Source organism: Lutjanus erythropterus, chromosome 2 (assembly GCF_056507025.1).
Source record: "Lutjanus erythropterus isolate fLutEry1 chromosome 2, fLutEry1.hap2, whole genome shotgun sequence".
Classification (NCBI taxonomy): domain Eukaryota; kingdom Metazoa; phylum Chordata; class Actinopteri; order Lutjaniformes; family Lutjanidae; genus Lutjanus; species Lutjanus erythropterus.
This window is the reverse complement of record NC_139318.1, coordinates 21,336,152-21,353,029: the sequence shown is the minus strand read 5'-3', so window position 1 is coordinate 21,353,029 and position 16,878 is coordinate 21,336,152. Positions and strand designations below refer to the sequence as shown.

Below are 16,878 nucleotides of genomic sequence, written 5' to 3'. Positions count from 1 at the left end.
AAAGTCATTTGGGTTGCCAGGTTGTCTCTGGTTGGCATTTAGGACATTTTTTGTTATTGTAGCTCTTTAGTTTACCAAGTAAACCTCTCAAAAAGACCTATGACCTCTAAACTTCTTAGTAAAATTTATAGCTGTAGAGTAGATAATCCACTCAGTATACTACTACACATTAGAAACAAGAGCAGACAATTTAAAGACAATTAAAATACATCAGTAATCGCTTATCAACATTTACATATACCATATAACTGCAGACTTTATGGCAATGATTACCCCCTAAAAATCACCATTAATTAGCAATTTTTACAACCTGACAGGCCAAAAGTTAAATATGACTTGTAAACAATCAGTAACACTTTATAATACAGGCACAAATCATAGTTGAGTAATGCTGAACTAATGCAAGACTCGTGATGATTTAATGCATGAATTAATGCAGGATGTATCATGAAATGCTGTTGCTCACCACTAACAAATGATCAAGTCACTGTGACTTTATGTGATTAGTTTACACTTAAAATAGAGTATCATTTAAGGAATGTTAATCTACAGCAACTTCATGCATTAATAGATTTTTTTTTCAGAGCAGCCATTCAACATGAAACAGGAGGGTATACATCCTGCATTAATCCATGCATTAAATCATATGCATTAGTTAAGAATTTCTAGAGTATGTTTTTGTACCCTTATTGTAAAGTGTTGCCAAATGAACTGATCCACAAAGCAACACAGATTTAACCATAAATTACTTTTTTTTTTAAAGGGTCCCTTTTTATAAAATGCCACAATCTTAAATTATATATAAAATAGTCTGTGCAAGCCCAACACTCCATGAGTTGGCAGACAGTGACCAGTGTTTGAACAAGAGGGGACAGAAGTTGAATATATTTCAGGCTTACTCATTCTCTTCTCCTTTTTGTGCTCACTCTGTTGCACACTGAGGTAGGCTGGGAATTTGTGGTGTTCAGAGAGTAACAACTGGTGACACAGGACCCTGTGGATTGTGTTGGTACATGCAGAGGGAATGAGCTACAGCTGTGAGCACTGAGACTATAGGAGCACTTCATTCTCACCACAGGGTCTCCTGGAGGAGGGGGTGATGGTGGTGGTGGTTGTGTATCTGCGCCAAGGACAGGGTCTTATTCAATTATAGCTACAACCACAGACTGCATGACCACCACACTTCAACAACGACACACAGGTTTCAGGACTCAACTGAGAGTTCATCATTTTGCCATGGCTTTGGTTTTATGACCTTAAATGTGCCAGTAACCTGGTCATTTATTGGGACAGTTATTCTACATAATCCTTTTCCAAGAAGATTTAGCAATAGACAAATGTTTGGCTACTGCTGAGAGTAAAATAAATTGTTGATTAAGCGCAAGTGAGCAATTGAACTGTCCTTGGTTTCTTGTGCTCCACTAAGTAAAGAACTGATGTCATTGTTGATGAGCCTAATACTAATTTATCATGGTCTTCTCTTGGGAAAGCATCAAGTTCTGTAAGCTAAGTAAAGATGCTGTTCACTCCTTTCCAACTATTCATCTCTTAAAAGCCACAACTCATAAATGAGATAATCTTGTTGTGTTGCAACATGAAGCTCATTCCTATCAAAGCGACTTCTGGGAAATTATGCGATAAATAAATCAAGTAGTTTTTTGCCCACACATTACAAACTGAACAGACAGGTGTATTTTCCTGTGAATTTACCTACGCGTTAGATTGTGCCCTGAGGCAGGAGAATCATTACACAGGCATTCAGCCTAAACAGGAGTCAACTATTGATGGGCAATTTGAGGATAAACAATGGCGTCTCTTCTGTCTGTGGCTATGTTTCTTTGAAGTTTTGATATGCTTGACATACCTTTTCTTACACACATTCATCCTCAATATATTTGAAGGGATAACTCTAAAATGGTTCATTTCAAACACTCCCCCCCACTGTATGGTACTTCACAGTGGTAAAGCAGGAGTGAAATGTAGTAAAGTACATTTATTCAAGCACAATTATGGCATACTTGGACTTTACTTGAGCATTTCTGTTTTATGCTACTTTATTCTCACTCCACTAAATTAAATTGACATAATTACTTTTTACAAGCAATGTTTTGCTATACTACTAATCTACCCAGAAGTATACAAACTGGCTAAACTTTGACAAACTACTGTTACCATTTGCATGACTTAATGACTGTATAAGGCATCTGTTTGTTACTAACACTGATGCAACACAGCCTGCAGGCATTTTATGATCTGGTTGCAAAACAATGAGTCACTGCTATATATTGAATATACAGACTGTCCAAGCCTCTTTTCAGTTGATACATGGAGACACGTTAGACTTTTCTCTGTGCAGAGGAAGTGATATACCTTTAACCGCTTAGCTTTGTGAACTATATCCACCCACAGTCGTGCTCACGTGCTTAACTCACAGCAGTTGTATCTGCGGACAGTCTCAGGTCTGCCTCTGGCTCTGTGGGATGGGGGCAGAGCAGATGCTGTGACAGGAAGTTACTAACATGGTCCAGATGTAAGGACAAGAGACCACCTCCAACACAGCTGCATAACATGGACGACTACAGGCAGCGACTGCACACACAAACAGGGTCCCTATCTTGACGAAAAAGCGATCAAAAGACTTGTTCATGTTTTAAGACAAATACGAGCAAACTGAGTTTTTGGTCTGTCCCATTTTCATTGACTCTGTCCTCACTCATTACAGAGGGACAGTACTAATTAAAGTTTTGTTCACAAACATTTTAAAAGTGTTATACATTATATTCACATGAGATATTCAACATATTCAAAAAAAATCTTCAACTCATTCACAAAGGTAATGGTTCAACATGTGCCCTCTAGTGTTCAAACTGATGCAGTGAAACAATGTGACAACAAAAGCCACCAGTGGGCCACTATTTTGACAACAGTGCTTTTTTTTTTTTATTAGTAATAAGTAGACATGAATTTTATTCTAAAATCCAAAGCGAACATTGAAAAAGTAAAAAAAAAAAATTATCCAGATGGAATTTTATCAAAACAATGATACAATTAACTTACAGTATTGAGTTCTAAAGGAAGTCCTGTGATGATGTATGATGTATGATGTCCATGCTGGGAATGGTAGGAACAACACAATGACTCATAAAATTGAAGACTGGCAGAACTCATTTACATGATGACATAAATATGCTTAACAGGATCTATGTCTCCACAGGGGCAGGTCTAAGGGTCGAATTCTTTGGGTTATTTGGTATTCCATTAATAGAGTTTCCGCTGACTGGACTGCAGACCTCCAGAGAGCAAAGTGAGGGACGTTTAAGTCTCTCTTGTCTGCAGTTTTCTACAGTCCATTAAAGAAAGTCACTAATCCTCATCCTCCTCTTCATCAATTAAGACCATCTTCCGTCTACGCTTCACAGGAGCAGAGATATCCTCTCTGCCTGAATCTGCATCACCATTGGTCTCCATATCCTCTGCAGCGGTGGAGTCCTCCTCTGTTAAGACAGTGATGTGTGAGACAAAACACTGCAGTGCAGTCATGCTTAATAACTACTATTGTCACAGGTGTTTTACTTGTTTCTGGCTGGGCTGCAGTTCATATTATCAAACACACACACATTAAAGAGAAAGTCCAGATTTTTTAAAATGGGGTTGTATGAGGTACTCATTTATAGTCGGGTGTATTACCTACAGTAGATGGCGATCCGCACACCCCGAGTTTTGAGAAGCAGCAAGAGTACCAGAACAGGAGCTAAGCAATGTACTGCTATGGACAGGATTAGCAACAAAAAGTACAGCCACATAAAAGAAAAATATCAATTTAAGTGCACGCTTCACATTTTCACTGCTTTACCTTGCAGTCGGAAAGTTATATCACTCATTATATGGCTCTTTCCAAAGCAACCGGACTCCTTTGACAAAAACAGTCATTTTACTTCACAGAGCAAAGAAGTTACCGTTATCTGGTTTGTGTTACTGTATGACTTCAGTGAATCCAAACTCAGTGGTTGTTGTTGTCTGTGAGGTTACTGTTTTTGTCAAAGGATTGTGGTGTCTTTGTAGAGAGCAATATCTAGCTTATTTAACAGCGAACAGAAAAAGCTGTCTGATGGAAAGGTAAAACAGTAAAAATATTCTAAATATTTTGTGCACTTAATCTGATATCAATTTTTTTAGGTGGGCCTTTTTTTTAGGTGTCTATAATACATACATAATACACTGACTGTTTAAGTTCCTCATAGAACCCCATTTCAAAAAGTCTGAACTATCCCTTTAAAACATTAATTTGATTTCCAACAGTAAAATACCATTATCCTCATCATCATCCAGCACTCTGCTCCTGCTTCTTTTAGTTGAAGTCTTCTCCTGAGATCTGATGTAAACAGGAATAGATACAGCATTAAAAATATACATTTCTCAGCTGTGGTTTGGCCTAATGGATACAAACAAACAAACTTTAGATACCTCACCTCTCAACTGTACTGTCTGTATCCTCAATAGGAGTGAAATCTGATGCAGGAGCTAAAACAACAAAACAGTAGAATAATTCTCAACCCATCTTTGATTAGTAGTAGATATAAGCCATATGGTCTTAAATCCTGCTTCCTAAAAGATTTATGAACACCTAAAAAGTGTTGCACTGGTTGAATATGATTTTCAACAGTAAAATACCGTTCTCCTCATCATCATCATCATCCAGCACTCTGCTTCTTTTAGTTGACATCTTCTCTTGGGACCTGATGTAAACAGGGATAGAATAAGAACTAAGAGCATGTAGCATTAAAATTCGACATGTCTCAGCGATGGTTTGGCTTAATGGATTAACAAAAAAAACAAATTAAATGACACCTCACCTCTTAACTGTACTGCCTGTATCCTCAAAGGGAGTGAAGTCTGACACAAGAGCCAAAAAAAAAAAAAAAAAAAAAAAAAAAAAAATCAATAACATTAATAGTCATTCTATTCGATTTGAACCAACTGATGTAAAATGCAGACACTTCCAATCTCACAACTAAGGCAGTTCAACTATTTTTAAAATTTCTTATTATGTGCAGTTTTCATCTTGTGGCCATGTGTTGCAGATTTTTAATGTTCCTTATGTCCCACAGTTTGAAATTTACAATAATCTGTCTGATTCTCCTGTTCAAAGCTAAAACAGCATTTTACTGCAAGATCTTTGCCACTGAATTGGATCTCTGTTATGTTCTCAGGAAACTGAAGCGTAAACGTTGACTTTGTTGAATTTAAAACTAGTCACACCACATTCTCAGCTACTAGAACCAAAGCAGGGTATAAAGGAGACTTTATAAGAGGTTTTATTATGTTCACCATGTAACTTAACGCTAACAGATGTGACAAAGCTGTAATTAACTGCTGTCATCTGAGACAACGTACAGGACATGAAACTCCCACACATACCTGTATGTTCTGAGGTGTGGTGTTTCTTCTTGCGTGCGAGCAGCAGAGCTCTCAAAGCCTGAGCTCTCTGTTCACCTGAGACCTCCTCCTCCTCCTCCTCCTCCTCCTCCTCCTTGGATTCTGCGGCTGGACTCCTGGAGTCATTTTGCTCCTCGTCTCCTTTAGGTTCTTCCGCATTTGGACTAAGAGCTGCAGCTGCACTCTGGAGCTGGGACACACTGATCTTTGCTGGGATCCTCCAAAAGATCTCCTGGTCAAAGAACAGTGGAAAAAAAATCAATGTATGTGCAAAGTATCAGTTGTAACTTTATTTTATCGTTAAGCTTTTTTTTTTTTTTTAATCCATTGCTTAGAAATGATTTTGCAATCAACTCCACACTGGTCTGAAATGTAAGCGCAAAGAGCAGATTAAAATGTCTATAATTAGAATTAATGCAAGGAAAGGTGTCTTAATCAATCAGCTGATCAAAAGAAAATTAGTTGTCAACTGTTTTGATGAATCATTTCAGTCATTTTTCAAGCAAAAATGTTAAACATCTGCCAGCTCCAGCTTCTGAAACGTGAGGATTTGCTGCTTTTGTCTGTCATTTATAACAGTAAATGAAGAGTCTTTGTGTTTTGGACTGTTGGTTGGACAAAAGAAGCAATTTGAAAAGGTCACTTTAAGCATTTTTCAATTTTTTAAAAAATATTTTACAGACAAAACAATTAAATGTGAAAAAAATTGTCAGATTAATCGATAATAAATTAGAAATAAAGATAATTGTTAGTGAAAGAGGTCAAATGATCTGAAAGTGATATCACACAAAACACACCTGTTCATTTGCAGGTGGTCTCACTCCCAGTTTGCGCAGCAGCTTCTTGAAGCTCTTGTTGTCCATGGCTTCTTCATTTTCCTCTGTCAGAGGAACAAGTGGCACCGGCTGGGACAAACCTGGTGAGTGGTCCATAACAATGTCATTAACAAATGGCAACAGAATAAAGACAAAATGTTTTAAATTGTTTTTAAAAATGTGTTTTTTGTTTAACAGTTGCTCTTACCATCGCGTTTACGGTCCAATGCTGTTTTGTTTAGACAATTCTGCAGCCACAACATGGGTCCAGACATACCTGTTATTTAAAAAAAGAGCATGAAACTTCCTAACAGAAGAATATTTTGTTGTTGTTGAACTTCACACATAGGTATACCACCAGTGTCTTTGTACATGAAACAAAACTGTTAACTTCTTTGTTCTCATCTAACAAAGAGAGACTGTCATTACTTTGAAAATCACATTTAAAATCATATAATTTCTAGTATGATCATATTAAATATTTTACACGTCAGCATCTGTCAATCTGCACAGAACTTTGTCTCACCTTCCTGTTGTAGCATGTTCACCATGCTGCTTATGTCAGGTCTCCTCTCTACCGGGGAGTGCAGGCTTTGACTTCTCCTTCCTCCATTTTGTGAGTTTTCCCTTTCTTGCTCGTCATCATCCTCTTCCTCACTCTCTTCGGACTCATCATCCTCTCCTTCATCTTCATCATCTCTGTCCACGGGCTCATCTGGGAAACCTTGTGTCAGTGATTCTAGGAACTCTTCTTCAGTCTGCAGCAGAAAGACATTTATTGTAGAAACTCCTTTTCATGGAATAGAATTAGTTATTTTTTATGATGCTATTGTGTATGAGTGACAAAAGTTTCATTTTCTTAATCTAATCCATAGTGTTACTGTAAAAGATCAAATTACGTCTAAATTAACTTTACCATTCCTTTTCCAGAGCTCTTCCCATGAGCACTGCGACTCCTCTTCTTATAAAGCTCTTTTCTCTCAGACACCAAACCCATACTGAGCAGTTTGTCCACCACACGTGCACGCGACCGCTTGGCTGTGAGCTTCTTCAGGATGTTACCCAGCACATCTGTGGAAATACAGTTTTATCACCACACAAACCATGAAACATTCCTGAGACCACTGACTGCTGTTATAGAAGGACTGGAACTGAGGACAGAGGTACTCTAAAAGGCTGCTTCATTTTGATAATATGGTGTCCGGTACCGTCAGAGTCTTTGAATTCCTCGAAGAGCATCTCCAGCTCCTGCTCCTGCTCCTCAGTCCAGAGAACAATCCGGGTACCCTTCCTTTTGTAGTAGAAAACAAAATAACTATTTAACAAAGATTTCACAAGATTTGCTGTGTATAGAGTCGTTCTGCAATATATTACTTTCTACATTAACTTTAGTGTTTCACTTATTCTGCCTGGAGCACATACTTCTGTTTCTTCAGTTCCTTAGCATTGTCCACCAGACCCATATGCACCAGCTGGGTCACTACCTGGCGTCGGGTGCGGGTGCTGTTGCTGAGTAATGGTAGCAGAGTCTCCACTATATCTGGCACTAAACAAAAGAATCAACAGTCAATTAAATAATCTAAATCAAAGTACGCGGTATGCATCTGTATCTTGTAGCTTCTTGCATCTTGTTCTCTACAAAAGTAAAGCTTAAAAATTGGCCAGAAGTCTAATTGTGACACAAACTAGTCAATATTTGTGTTAATGCTAATGTTTTGTTTTGATGTATTTGTCTGTTTGTTTAAGTGTTGTACTGGATGGTTGTTGTTCTTGTTCTTGGCTGTCATATGTTTTGATTATATGATTTTAAACTGTAACATATCATGCAATTGACAATGAATGTTGGAAATATCAAAGCCCATCAAGTAGCTGGTGCTGGACATCACTGGCCTTGGCTAAATACAAGTACACAATACATGTGTACATGTTACTTACAAATTAACTAATACACTAAACTTAACTTGTACCATACAACAAACAGAAACGATGTGCAAACAACACAGAAAAAAGCAGACCTTCAGAATGACAGTGTTCCTCATAGAGCTTGCGCAACTCCTCTTCCTCCTCTTCAGTCCATGTTGGTTTCTTTCCCTCTCTACATATTTAGAACAATGAGATACAATATTTCAATTCCAGAACCCAAGACTTGTGCTTTTATAATAAATGTACTGTACATGCTGTGTGTTTTATACATGATAACGCTGTACAGTTTCAGATGAGTGTACCTTTTCTCTCTAACAATAGTTGTCTTAACATGACACACAATATTAGACAAACACTAGAAAAACAGAAAACAAAGAGAGCACCAACCCGTCTTTGCTGTAGCCTTCGGTCATCTCACGTACAGCTCCGACATTTTTCCAGAACAGCAATTCAACATATGCTTTGTCGTTTTGTGCTGCCACTGACAAGAAACACTTCAGCACATACTTGGCAAAGGTCACCAGTTCCTGTGAAGGAGAGAATAAAGGTAAGCTCTCGAATCTGATCTACAGCTGACCTGATATCACAAACACTTGATTTAAAACACCATACAGCGGCGGGCAATATAATGATTTTAAGTCATGATAGATCTTGAAGGTGTCCATTAATGTCCTCTTACTTCTATTTCCAAACTTGCCTTAATTTCATTGACTTGCAGATTCACTATTGCACTATGTGAACAAATCAATACAGTAATGGAGCCAACTTGATGGATACACTGATTGGACAAATTACTTCACATGGTTCTTCTTGGGTGACATACTGCTGACAATGCAACTATATAGTGAGTATTTGAAAAGTGTTATTTTATGATTATCTTTTAGCTTCTGTTTAGCTTAACTTCAAATAAAAAAAAAAACATCTAAACTTCAAGTCTGGCTATAGTCTACAGGGCATTTCAAAAGTGTGAAAAGTGTGACAATACAGATTGTGGTTCGTGGCTGCAATTAGACAGATCATTATTTTTTGGTCAGTATGTTTTTTATCATGTCATTACTGTACCGTGTAAGCAGCTGCTGCAGGGTCACTCAGGATCTTGTTGAAAAGGTTGAAGACGGACAGCTGGAAAAGCAGGGCATCCATTTTGAGGTCAACAGCCAAGCGGTGCAGCATCCGAGCGATGCAGTGGTTCGTGTGAGGAGTGTTTTTGGAGTATGTTCTTAATAAGAGGAGGTATGGACGCACAATACTCGGGTTGGCAAACCTGTGAGAGGGTAAGAGAAGAGTAACATTTCTTATTTAGAAGGTCTCAAAACTACTATTTAGCATGCGGTGGAAGGATATAACTGTTTTCCTCACCTCTTGATAAAGTCTAAAAAGTTGAACTCTTTTTCCGAAACCTGGACAGACTCCAACTCTTCCTCCTCTAACTCGGCTGCATCATCTTCATCTTCTGCCAGAGGCTCAGGTGGAGAAGACCCTGAAATTAGAAAGGCAAAGTTTAAATGCTGCACAGTTGTGGTGTATACAAAGGGTAACCTAAGCATACATTTTGAAATCTTACTTGGCAAGGTGGCATGCAGGATCTGCTTCAAGAGCTCCAGTTCCTCTTCAGGTTCAACATCAACTGAACCAAACACATCTCCCTCAGGCCACACCTCCCTAAGTGCGACATGAAGATGGTAAACACTTAAATAACTCAACATGTGTCAGACTGAGGGACTGATTGAGTGTTGAGTCTTGCTGACCTGGCAGCACGCAGAAGCCCCAGCGCTTCTGGTCCCAGTCGAGCCAGCAGGGCATCCTGCACCCGCACCATGGCCTCAGTCCGCTGTTCCTCGAGTGGAATTTCAGATGTGGCATCAAACGGCACGATGCTTTCAGTTAAAGATTCTGACAGCTGAGAACAGAAGACACAGAGGTGGTGTTCAGCAGAGGCTGCATCAGACTTTCTCATTTTCTGTCATTTTGACAGTTTCATAAAAATTCTCTCATAATCTATTATTCCTGGTGATTTTCATTTTCATTTTCAATAATAATGACTCTTCGCCTATTGATGGACAATATTCAGTTAATGTGACCTCTGGCATTCAGGTAAATTTGTCCCTTTAGAGAGCATCCTTATTGTGCAACTTTGGAGAGTTGTTTGAAGCCACGTGCTCTTGTGCAATACTCCTCCCCCTTCTGACAATAGACACTCTCTGCTGCCCCCCTGAGGCTGATTCTCACACTGACCTGAAACCCTAAAGCTTTCAGGTCCTCCTCCACAGTCTTCCAGATCTCCTCCAGGGCCTCTGGACTGGTCTCCACAGCTGACGGCTTCTTTTTACTTTGAGACCTTTTCCGCCTCACCTTCTTCTTCTGCAGAGTTCACAGAGTAACACATTAACATTTATAAAGGTACCAATTTCAAGAACTTACACGCACTACAAACATAACACATGAACTTACCTGAACCATCAGGCTTTTGCGACCCTTGCAGAAGCGTTCTAACATGCGCAAGAAGAGATGAGTGGACTCCACCAAGTCTTTGAGGTAGGACTGAGGCTGTCTGGTTTCGTCGTACTTCCTCAACAAGGTCAGGAAAATCTCTCTGTACTCCATCAGGTAGAATATGTTACCTATTAAGTGAAGTTAAACAGATGAGCCATCACTGTATGAGCCAGCACTGCAACTACACTCTTATATTTCAGACTTAAAACAAAATTCAAAACAGAATAGATTTCTTAAAAGTATATCCATTCACTTAAAGCATCATGCAATGAGTGCATGTGCAAACTTGTTTCATTTAATTATCCTGATAGTTTATGACCGAAAAAGAATTCCATCTGAAGAAGAGCTGTTAGCATCTTACTTTTAATAACGCTGGAACTCTGTTGGATGCTTTCATCCTGTGAGCGGTCCATCTCGTTCACAGTTAGCAGCAGCTCCTGATATGCCTTTAGTGCCAGGTGCATCCTAGAAATAACAAGTCATTTCAGTCTGGGAACAACATACAGATTTGAAAATGTTCTTTTGAGCTGCTTATTAATGATCTTCTTACCTGCGTGACCAGGACGTGGACTCTTTGCGGTCTGTGAGAATCATCTCATAATAGTTGGTGATGTTGCGCTCAATAAAATGGAATGCACGGATGGACATGGTCTCAGACACGAAGTCAGCACGGAAACCGTTGCCACGATTGAAGGCCATGAAGAAACTGAGCGCCCACAGGTAGTATGTTTCATCATGTTCCTGAGTTTGCTCTCGAATGAGACTTTCCTGCAGCAAAGACACAAAGTATTGAGAGTTTTGTAATTTGTGTTCCATACAAAGAGCCCTCTGCAACTTTTACAACACTGGTCAACAAATGTACACAGCAACTGAATTTAACCTATTCTACACAAACATCTTTGAAAGGGTTTTATGTAAATTAATTTTATAAAGGACTTTTAACTCTTTCACTGCACCCAGAGCAGAACATGGTCTGCAGTGTTTTCAGTTCCTTTCTTGTGTCCACATCATACTGATTACTGTTTTGCCAGCAGATTTTTTTATGTTGCACTCAGAGAGACCTAGTGGCGTGAAATTTTATTGCATTTGTGTTCTTCTAATTGACCCTCCACTCTTGCTGTCATTAGTCCCTTTTGTTTCTGACTCTACTGAGTGGACATACTGCAGTTACTTTTTCACTTTTCACCTTTATTAGTTTTTGTAGGTGCCAGTGTATGAGTACAGTATTTCTGTATGTGACATGTAAGCATCTACCATCATATATGTGTGTATTTTCCATTTTGTATTTTTTTTATAACATTTATGTTGCAGTAATAGATGCTAATCGCTGAAAGCATTTATCCTGTTAAGTACTTGATGATGTGGTGTTCAGGTGTCTTATTTTCCGTTTGCATTCTACTCAAGAGTTATCAAGGGTCATTGTTGTATTGGATTTGTGGGTCTATGCTACATAAAATAAACCTTTGATGTTACAGCAGCTGACCTTTACGAGGTACATGATGCGATTGTAGCAGTTCTCCAGGAAGTCCATGCAAAACTCTCGCAGGAAGAGTCGAACATTTAAGGCTGAGCGGCGTTGGTCCTTACATTCCTGAGCCTTTCGATGCCTCTTGGGAACACGTCTCACTGCTTTGCCCGTGTCGTGAGTATAATTTTTGAACTAATTAAAAAAAACAATATATTAACATTGTTTTTTCAAGCACCATATAATTGCTTTGTATCACAGATGAGCTGCAGTAGTTCATGACTCACATTGTGAAGATTTCTGTGATAAATAACATCTTTGTCTCCAATCGACTTGAGGCCTTGAACAACATAGGATCCTCCAAAGCGAGAGTGTCTGAAAGAAAAACGTCAACACACAGATACAACAACACAAAGTTATTTTTAAAACAGAGTACCTAAAACAATTCATACAGAGATTGACACATTCCCCCTCACTTTATATCTAATTTGGACTCAAGCAAAATATCTGTAAAAAACATCCAGTGAATCTTTTCCAGCCAAAATGGAAAATAAAACATATTTTATCTCTGGAATGAAGACTGTAGTTTTGTGGTTCACCTGTAATGCACAGAAGAATAGGCTGGGAAATGCAGCAAATTGCAACTTGTGCTTGAGTAAGAAAGTATGAAAATGTATAATTCAGCCCGATTGTACCTGGTTCCTCTTTGAAATGTGCGAGAGCGTTTTGCTGCCTGCTCCCTCTGCCTCAGCGCCTCCAACTCCTGAGAGTCTCTCTGCTTCTCCTCTGTCGAACGAGCCTGACCGGCGCTCACCAAAGCTTCCGGTGTCTGTGAGACATGAAGAAAGAGCTCAAACACAGAACAGCTGGAAGTCTATACAGTATCTGTACCTCTGAGGGATTCTTCAGTCTAACCTGGTCTCTGAACATGAGGGAGATGATTTCCAACACATGCATACTCCACTGCTGCTCACTCTGGGCTGACGCCAAGAACTTGACCAGGTCATCGAAGCCGCTCATGTGAATGGCCCACAGTAGCCTATCATGGACACTGGCATCATCATCCACTTTCTACAGGAGAGGCAGGAAAGAGGTACAGGTCAGAAGTAGGGTAAAGGAAAGACAATACAAGACAGATTTAGCTCTGCCTCTTATCTGACCACATTGGCATTCATGTTAAAGTCAGACCTTCTCTTCACAAGGATCAGCAGGTACATGAAGCACATTCCTGACCAGCAGCAGGATCCTCTCTATCAGCAGGTTGTCCTCCTCCTGTCTCTGCTCCCAGTCCTGACAAAACAAGTTATTGAGTAAGAATACAGAAAAGGAAAAACACATGGACAGACAGGACGATTTTCACTGATATTACATTCCAAACAGGTGAGGTGAAAGTAATGTTTTTTGTTGCTGTAGTTTTTTTAACAAGTCAAACACTCACCAGTTGTAGAAGGTTGTATAATGTCTCACTTAAAATGCCAAACACCCTCTCACTCGCAAATGCCTGAAAAAAACAGGAAAAGACACAAAAAGTAGTCATTATTATACAGTACAGCATGTTATAAATATAAATTACTGTTGTTATTTATGGGATGCCACAATAGAAACACACATAAATATATAAATGAATCAATAGAGTCAAATAAATAAATAGGATGTTATTTAAAAAGGACCTTTTTCAAAGGGCAACTTTATTTCCTAACGCCACATTTATTTCCGAAGCTCTTTATATTTCCATTTGTTATATACAAATGAAGGAGCTGTGGTTATCTCACAGATTAATTTGAATTGAAATGAAATAAATAAATGTGCAATTAGGAAATAAAAGTCCCCTGAAAAGTAGTCTTTTGAAAAATATCTATTTATTTATTTAACTATACTGGCAATTTATTTATATACATGTACTTATATATTTATTGCATCATTTATTCGTTTCAGGATTTATTTCAAAGCCTTATTTATTTATTTATTTAATATTGACTGAAACGGCATTCCATAGTTATTAAATAAGTAATGACAGAACTCATCCAACCCATAAATATTTCCTGTGTTAATATCATTACAGATTAAGAAATGTGGATTGTAAAATGGTATTGCAGTTATACTGAGATCACAATACCTCTTTATAGGCTTGTAAATGAGAGGTCACTTGCAAAAAGTGACATCTAAACACGGGGTCATCAGGAACTTTACCAAAGCAAAGCATGGCAGGCTGAGTGAGGTTGACCATGAGCCTGAGGAAAAACAGAGAAGAGTCATATGAACAACTGTTTTTCCTGTTCACCAACATTATAAAAAAAACAAAAAAACTGACAACAGAAAAATAGCAAATTCCTAGTTAAATCTAATGACCACGTTTGATAAAACAAAACTCGGAACCTGTATATTAATAATGTATTATAATATTGCCATTTTTGTATCAATAAATCTCTGATAAAACAATAAGATGATATATTAATAAATGCACATACACACATACATTTTCATGTAAAGGTTTATACCTGATGCAGGCATCAAATAAAGCCTTGTCTTGTCCATGCTGAATGATAATAGGTAGAAGGTCATTCTGTACAATCTGGCTGGCCCCCAACTGCTGGCGGACATCACGGGTGTCATCTTCATGGCGTAAATACCTGATCAGATCTTTTATACTCTCTACAACACAGGTGGACAGAAGCAAATGCTTTTCTGTTCTTAATCCATAATAGCAATATATTTCCCTTCTCTCTGATGATGCAGGGAAATAATTCATACATTATGATGACAAAATACTTGTATTTTAAAGACAGTTACCTAAGCAATCAGCTTCCTTGTGATAAGTGTCTCCCTCCAGATAGCCAAGAGCACTGCACGTTGCCAAAAGCTCACAATTCATTTTGAACAGGTCCAAACAGGTCCAGCCAGCCTAGAAGAGGAGATTTAGATTAATCAGCTTTGCAGTAAGATGATGAAAAAACCAACAGATCAAGTTCAACAGAACTGAACATAAAGTTCCCCTCTGCTCAAAAATATGTTTTTTCCCTTCTTGTCCCTACGTTGGATATTTAAGTTTCACTGTACAGAATGATGTATGTGCAGAGCGTGGCACCTGGACGATGTTTTCACATGCATCTGCTGAAAATTAGGTTTCTATGTGCTCATTGATAATCCCATTTTCAGGGGCTGGCATTATTTGTGTCATCACAAACACTTTATAGGCCAATCCTGGTCTAATATTTAATTAGCAAATTTGCATTGTGGAAACTTGAAGGCCTCCAGACCAGACCACATACACTGAGAATTATCTTTACAGTGACAAAGGAAACACTTATTATCCAGCAGTTCAACTTGATTTTTTTCTGCTTTTTTATAATGAGCTATTTTAATCTATTTTTGTTACTTGGGAGTTATCTTTCTATATAGTTCTCTCTTCTTATGATTACATAATTACTGTGTATTTACTGTCTCTGAGTAATATCTGGAGTTTTCCAGTTTGGGAGCAATAAAGTCTATTCATCGAGATATATTTTAGATTTTAGATTTTGAATGAAAGATAGCAGATAAAAAAAAAATATTTTTTAACATTGAGCAATTCTTAGACACCTTAAATCAAGTCGTTATAAATCTTCTCAATGTTGCAAAAAGTACTCATAAGTCATATTTGAGTCAAAGTGAAGATATCGTGCCAAAATAATACTTCATTAAAAGTGACTATATGAATGGTACTCGAGTAAAATACTTAAATGTACTTAAGTATCAAAAGTATTTTTTGTAATGGATTTACTTAAGCAACAAAAGTACAACACAAAGTATATCATGCACATATCCTGTATATGAACATATATAATGTACATGCATACATACGCGTGCAGGACCACCGTTAGTGACAAGCATTCAAAATTAACAGATCTCAAGATAAATGGTTTTCACGGGACAGAAAGGGTAAAGTAACTAGTAACTAACTTAAAGCTTTCAGGCAAAAAGTGGACTATGTAGCTAATAAAGTATAATTATTGAGTCGCATATAACAGAGTACCACCGATTTGTACATAAGTGCATTACATGAGTAAATGTGTATACATTAGTCACAGCGTAAAGCTAGCTAACCCACGAACAACCGCACATACTGTATTGCTAATATTATATAGCCGAGGCAGTTAGCCTGCTTCAGTGTGTTGTAGTTCAACTGTCCGCACAATGACCCGAGTCGTGTTTCAGATAAAGAAAAACAACACGGACTAACTTACCTAATCGTTTAAAAGTTGTTATTGTACAGATGTCGTGTTCAGTAGTCGGCGGTGTGTAAAGTGAATAGCTTTTCCATTAGTTAAACGGTGATTTCAACCTGCTGTCTACAAACCAGACAAGTCTCGCGCCAAGACAGCGAGCGAAAACTCAGAAAGCGGATATAGAATGTCGTGAGGATATGAAGTATTTTTGCCCTGAGTTTAGCATTTAAGGCAGCACCCTCCCAGGTTCACCTACCTAACAAACCCCAAACTAATCAGCATCGTTAAAATGATACTGTCAGATTAAGGCAAAACAGGTAGTGTAGCCATGGCTGAGGGTTGGATGTGCCGGACTTTGAGAACTGATTGGAATATACCTGCATTTTGAGAAAAACACTGTCGCCTGAGTGGGTGTACTCAGGGCACAACAACACGGCGGAGTAAATGTTCCTCCCCACACTCTAGGCGGGTTGTCAGTGCAGCGCTGCACTGGTCAGGGACATGGAAGTAAGAGAATCCACACAACCACTGACTGATTACA

General features: G+C 38.4%; 1 protein-coding gene across 2 annotated transcripts; it reads right to left on the bottom strand.

Annotated features, from left to right (window-relative positions):
* Positions 1-3,176: 3,176 nt before the first annotated feature.
* timeless (timeless circadian clock) lies at positions 3,177-16,498 on the bottom strand. Of its 2 annotated transcripts, XM_084732048.1 has the most exons (30): positions 16,356-16,498; positions 14,923-15,034; positions 14,631-14,784; positions 14,249-14,363; positions 13,571-13,633; positions 13,321-13,422; positions 13,048-13,203; positions 12,828-12,961; positions 12,420-12,507; positions 12,151-12,327; positions 11,218-11,435; positions 11,029-11,132; positions 10,626-10,795; positions 10,410-10,535; positions 9,923-10,074; positions 9,739-9,836; positions 9,534-9,654; positions 9,237-9,438; positions 8,562-8,701; positions 8,267-8,346; positions 7,674-7,797; positions 7,460-7,542; positions 7,168-7,322; positions 6,778-7,009; positions 6,460-6,528; positions 6,234-6,352; positions 5,419-5,668; positions 4,470-4,521; positions 4,308-4,372; positions 3,177-3,494 (listed from the first exon to the last, which is right to left on the bottom strand). In XM_084732048.1, exons 2-30 carry the CDS (start codon positions 15,002-15,004, stop codon positions 3,364-3,366), a joined length of 3,762 nt encoding a protein of 1,253 aa, XP_084588174.1. In that variant the 5' UTR covers positions 15,005-15,034; positions 16,356-16,498; the 3' UTR covers positions 3,177-3,363. The 2 variants fall into 2 exon arrangements, with proteins under 2 accessions (XP_084588174.1, XP_084588165.1); XM_084732039.1 differs by lacking the exons at positions 3,177-3,494; positions 4,308-4,372; positions 4,470-4,521 and adding an exon at positions 4,749-4,893.
* Between the last annotated feature and the right edge of the window lie 380 nt (positions 16,499-16,878).

Excerpts from the sequence above, each read along its gene's own strand:
- timeless (XM_084732048.1), bottom strand. The coding sequence starts at position 15,004 with ATGAATTGTGAGCTTTTGGCAACGTGCAGTGCTCTTGGCTATCTGGAG. Across the intron at positions 12,962-13,047 it reads CCCTCATGTTCAGAGACCAG|ACACCGGAAGCTTTGGTGAG; the intron begins GTTAGACTGAAG and ends CATGTCTCACAG. Across the intron at positions 11,133-11,217 it reads TCCACGTCCTGGTCACGCAG|GATGCACCTGGCACTAAAGG; the intron begins GTAAGAAGATCA and ends TGTTATTTCTAG.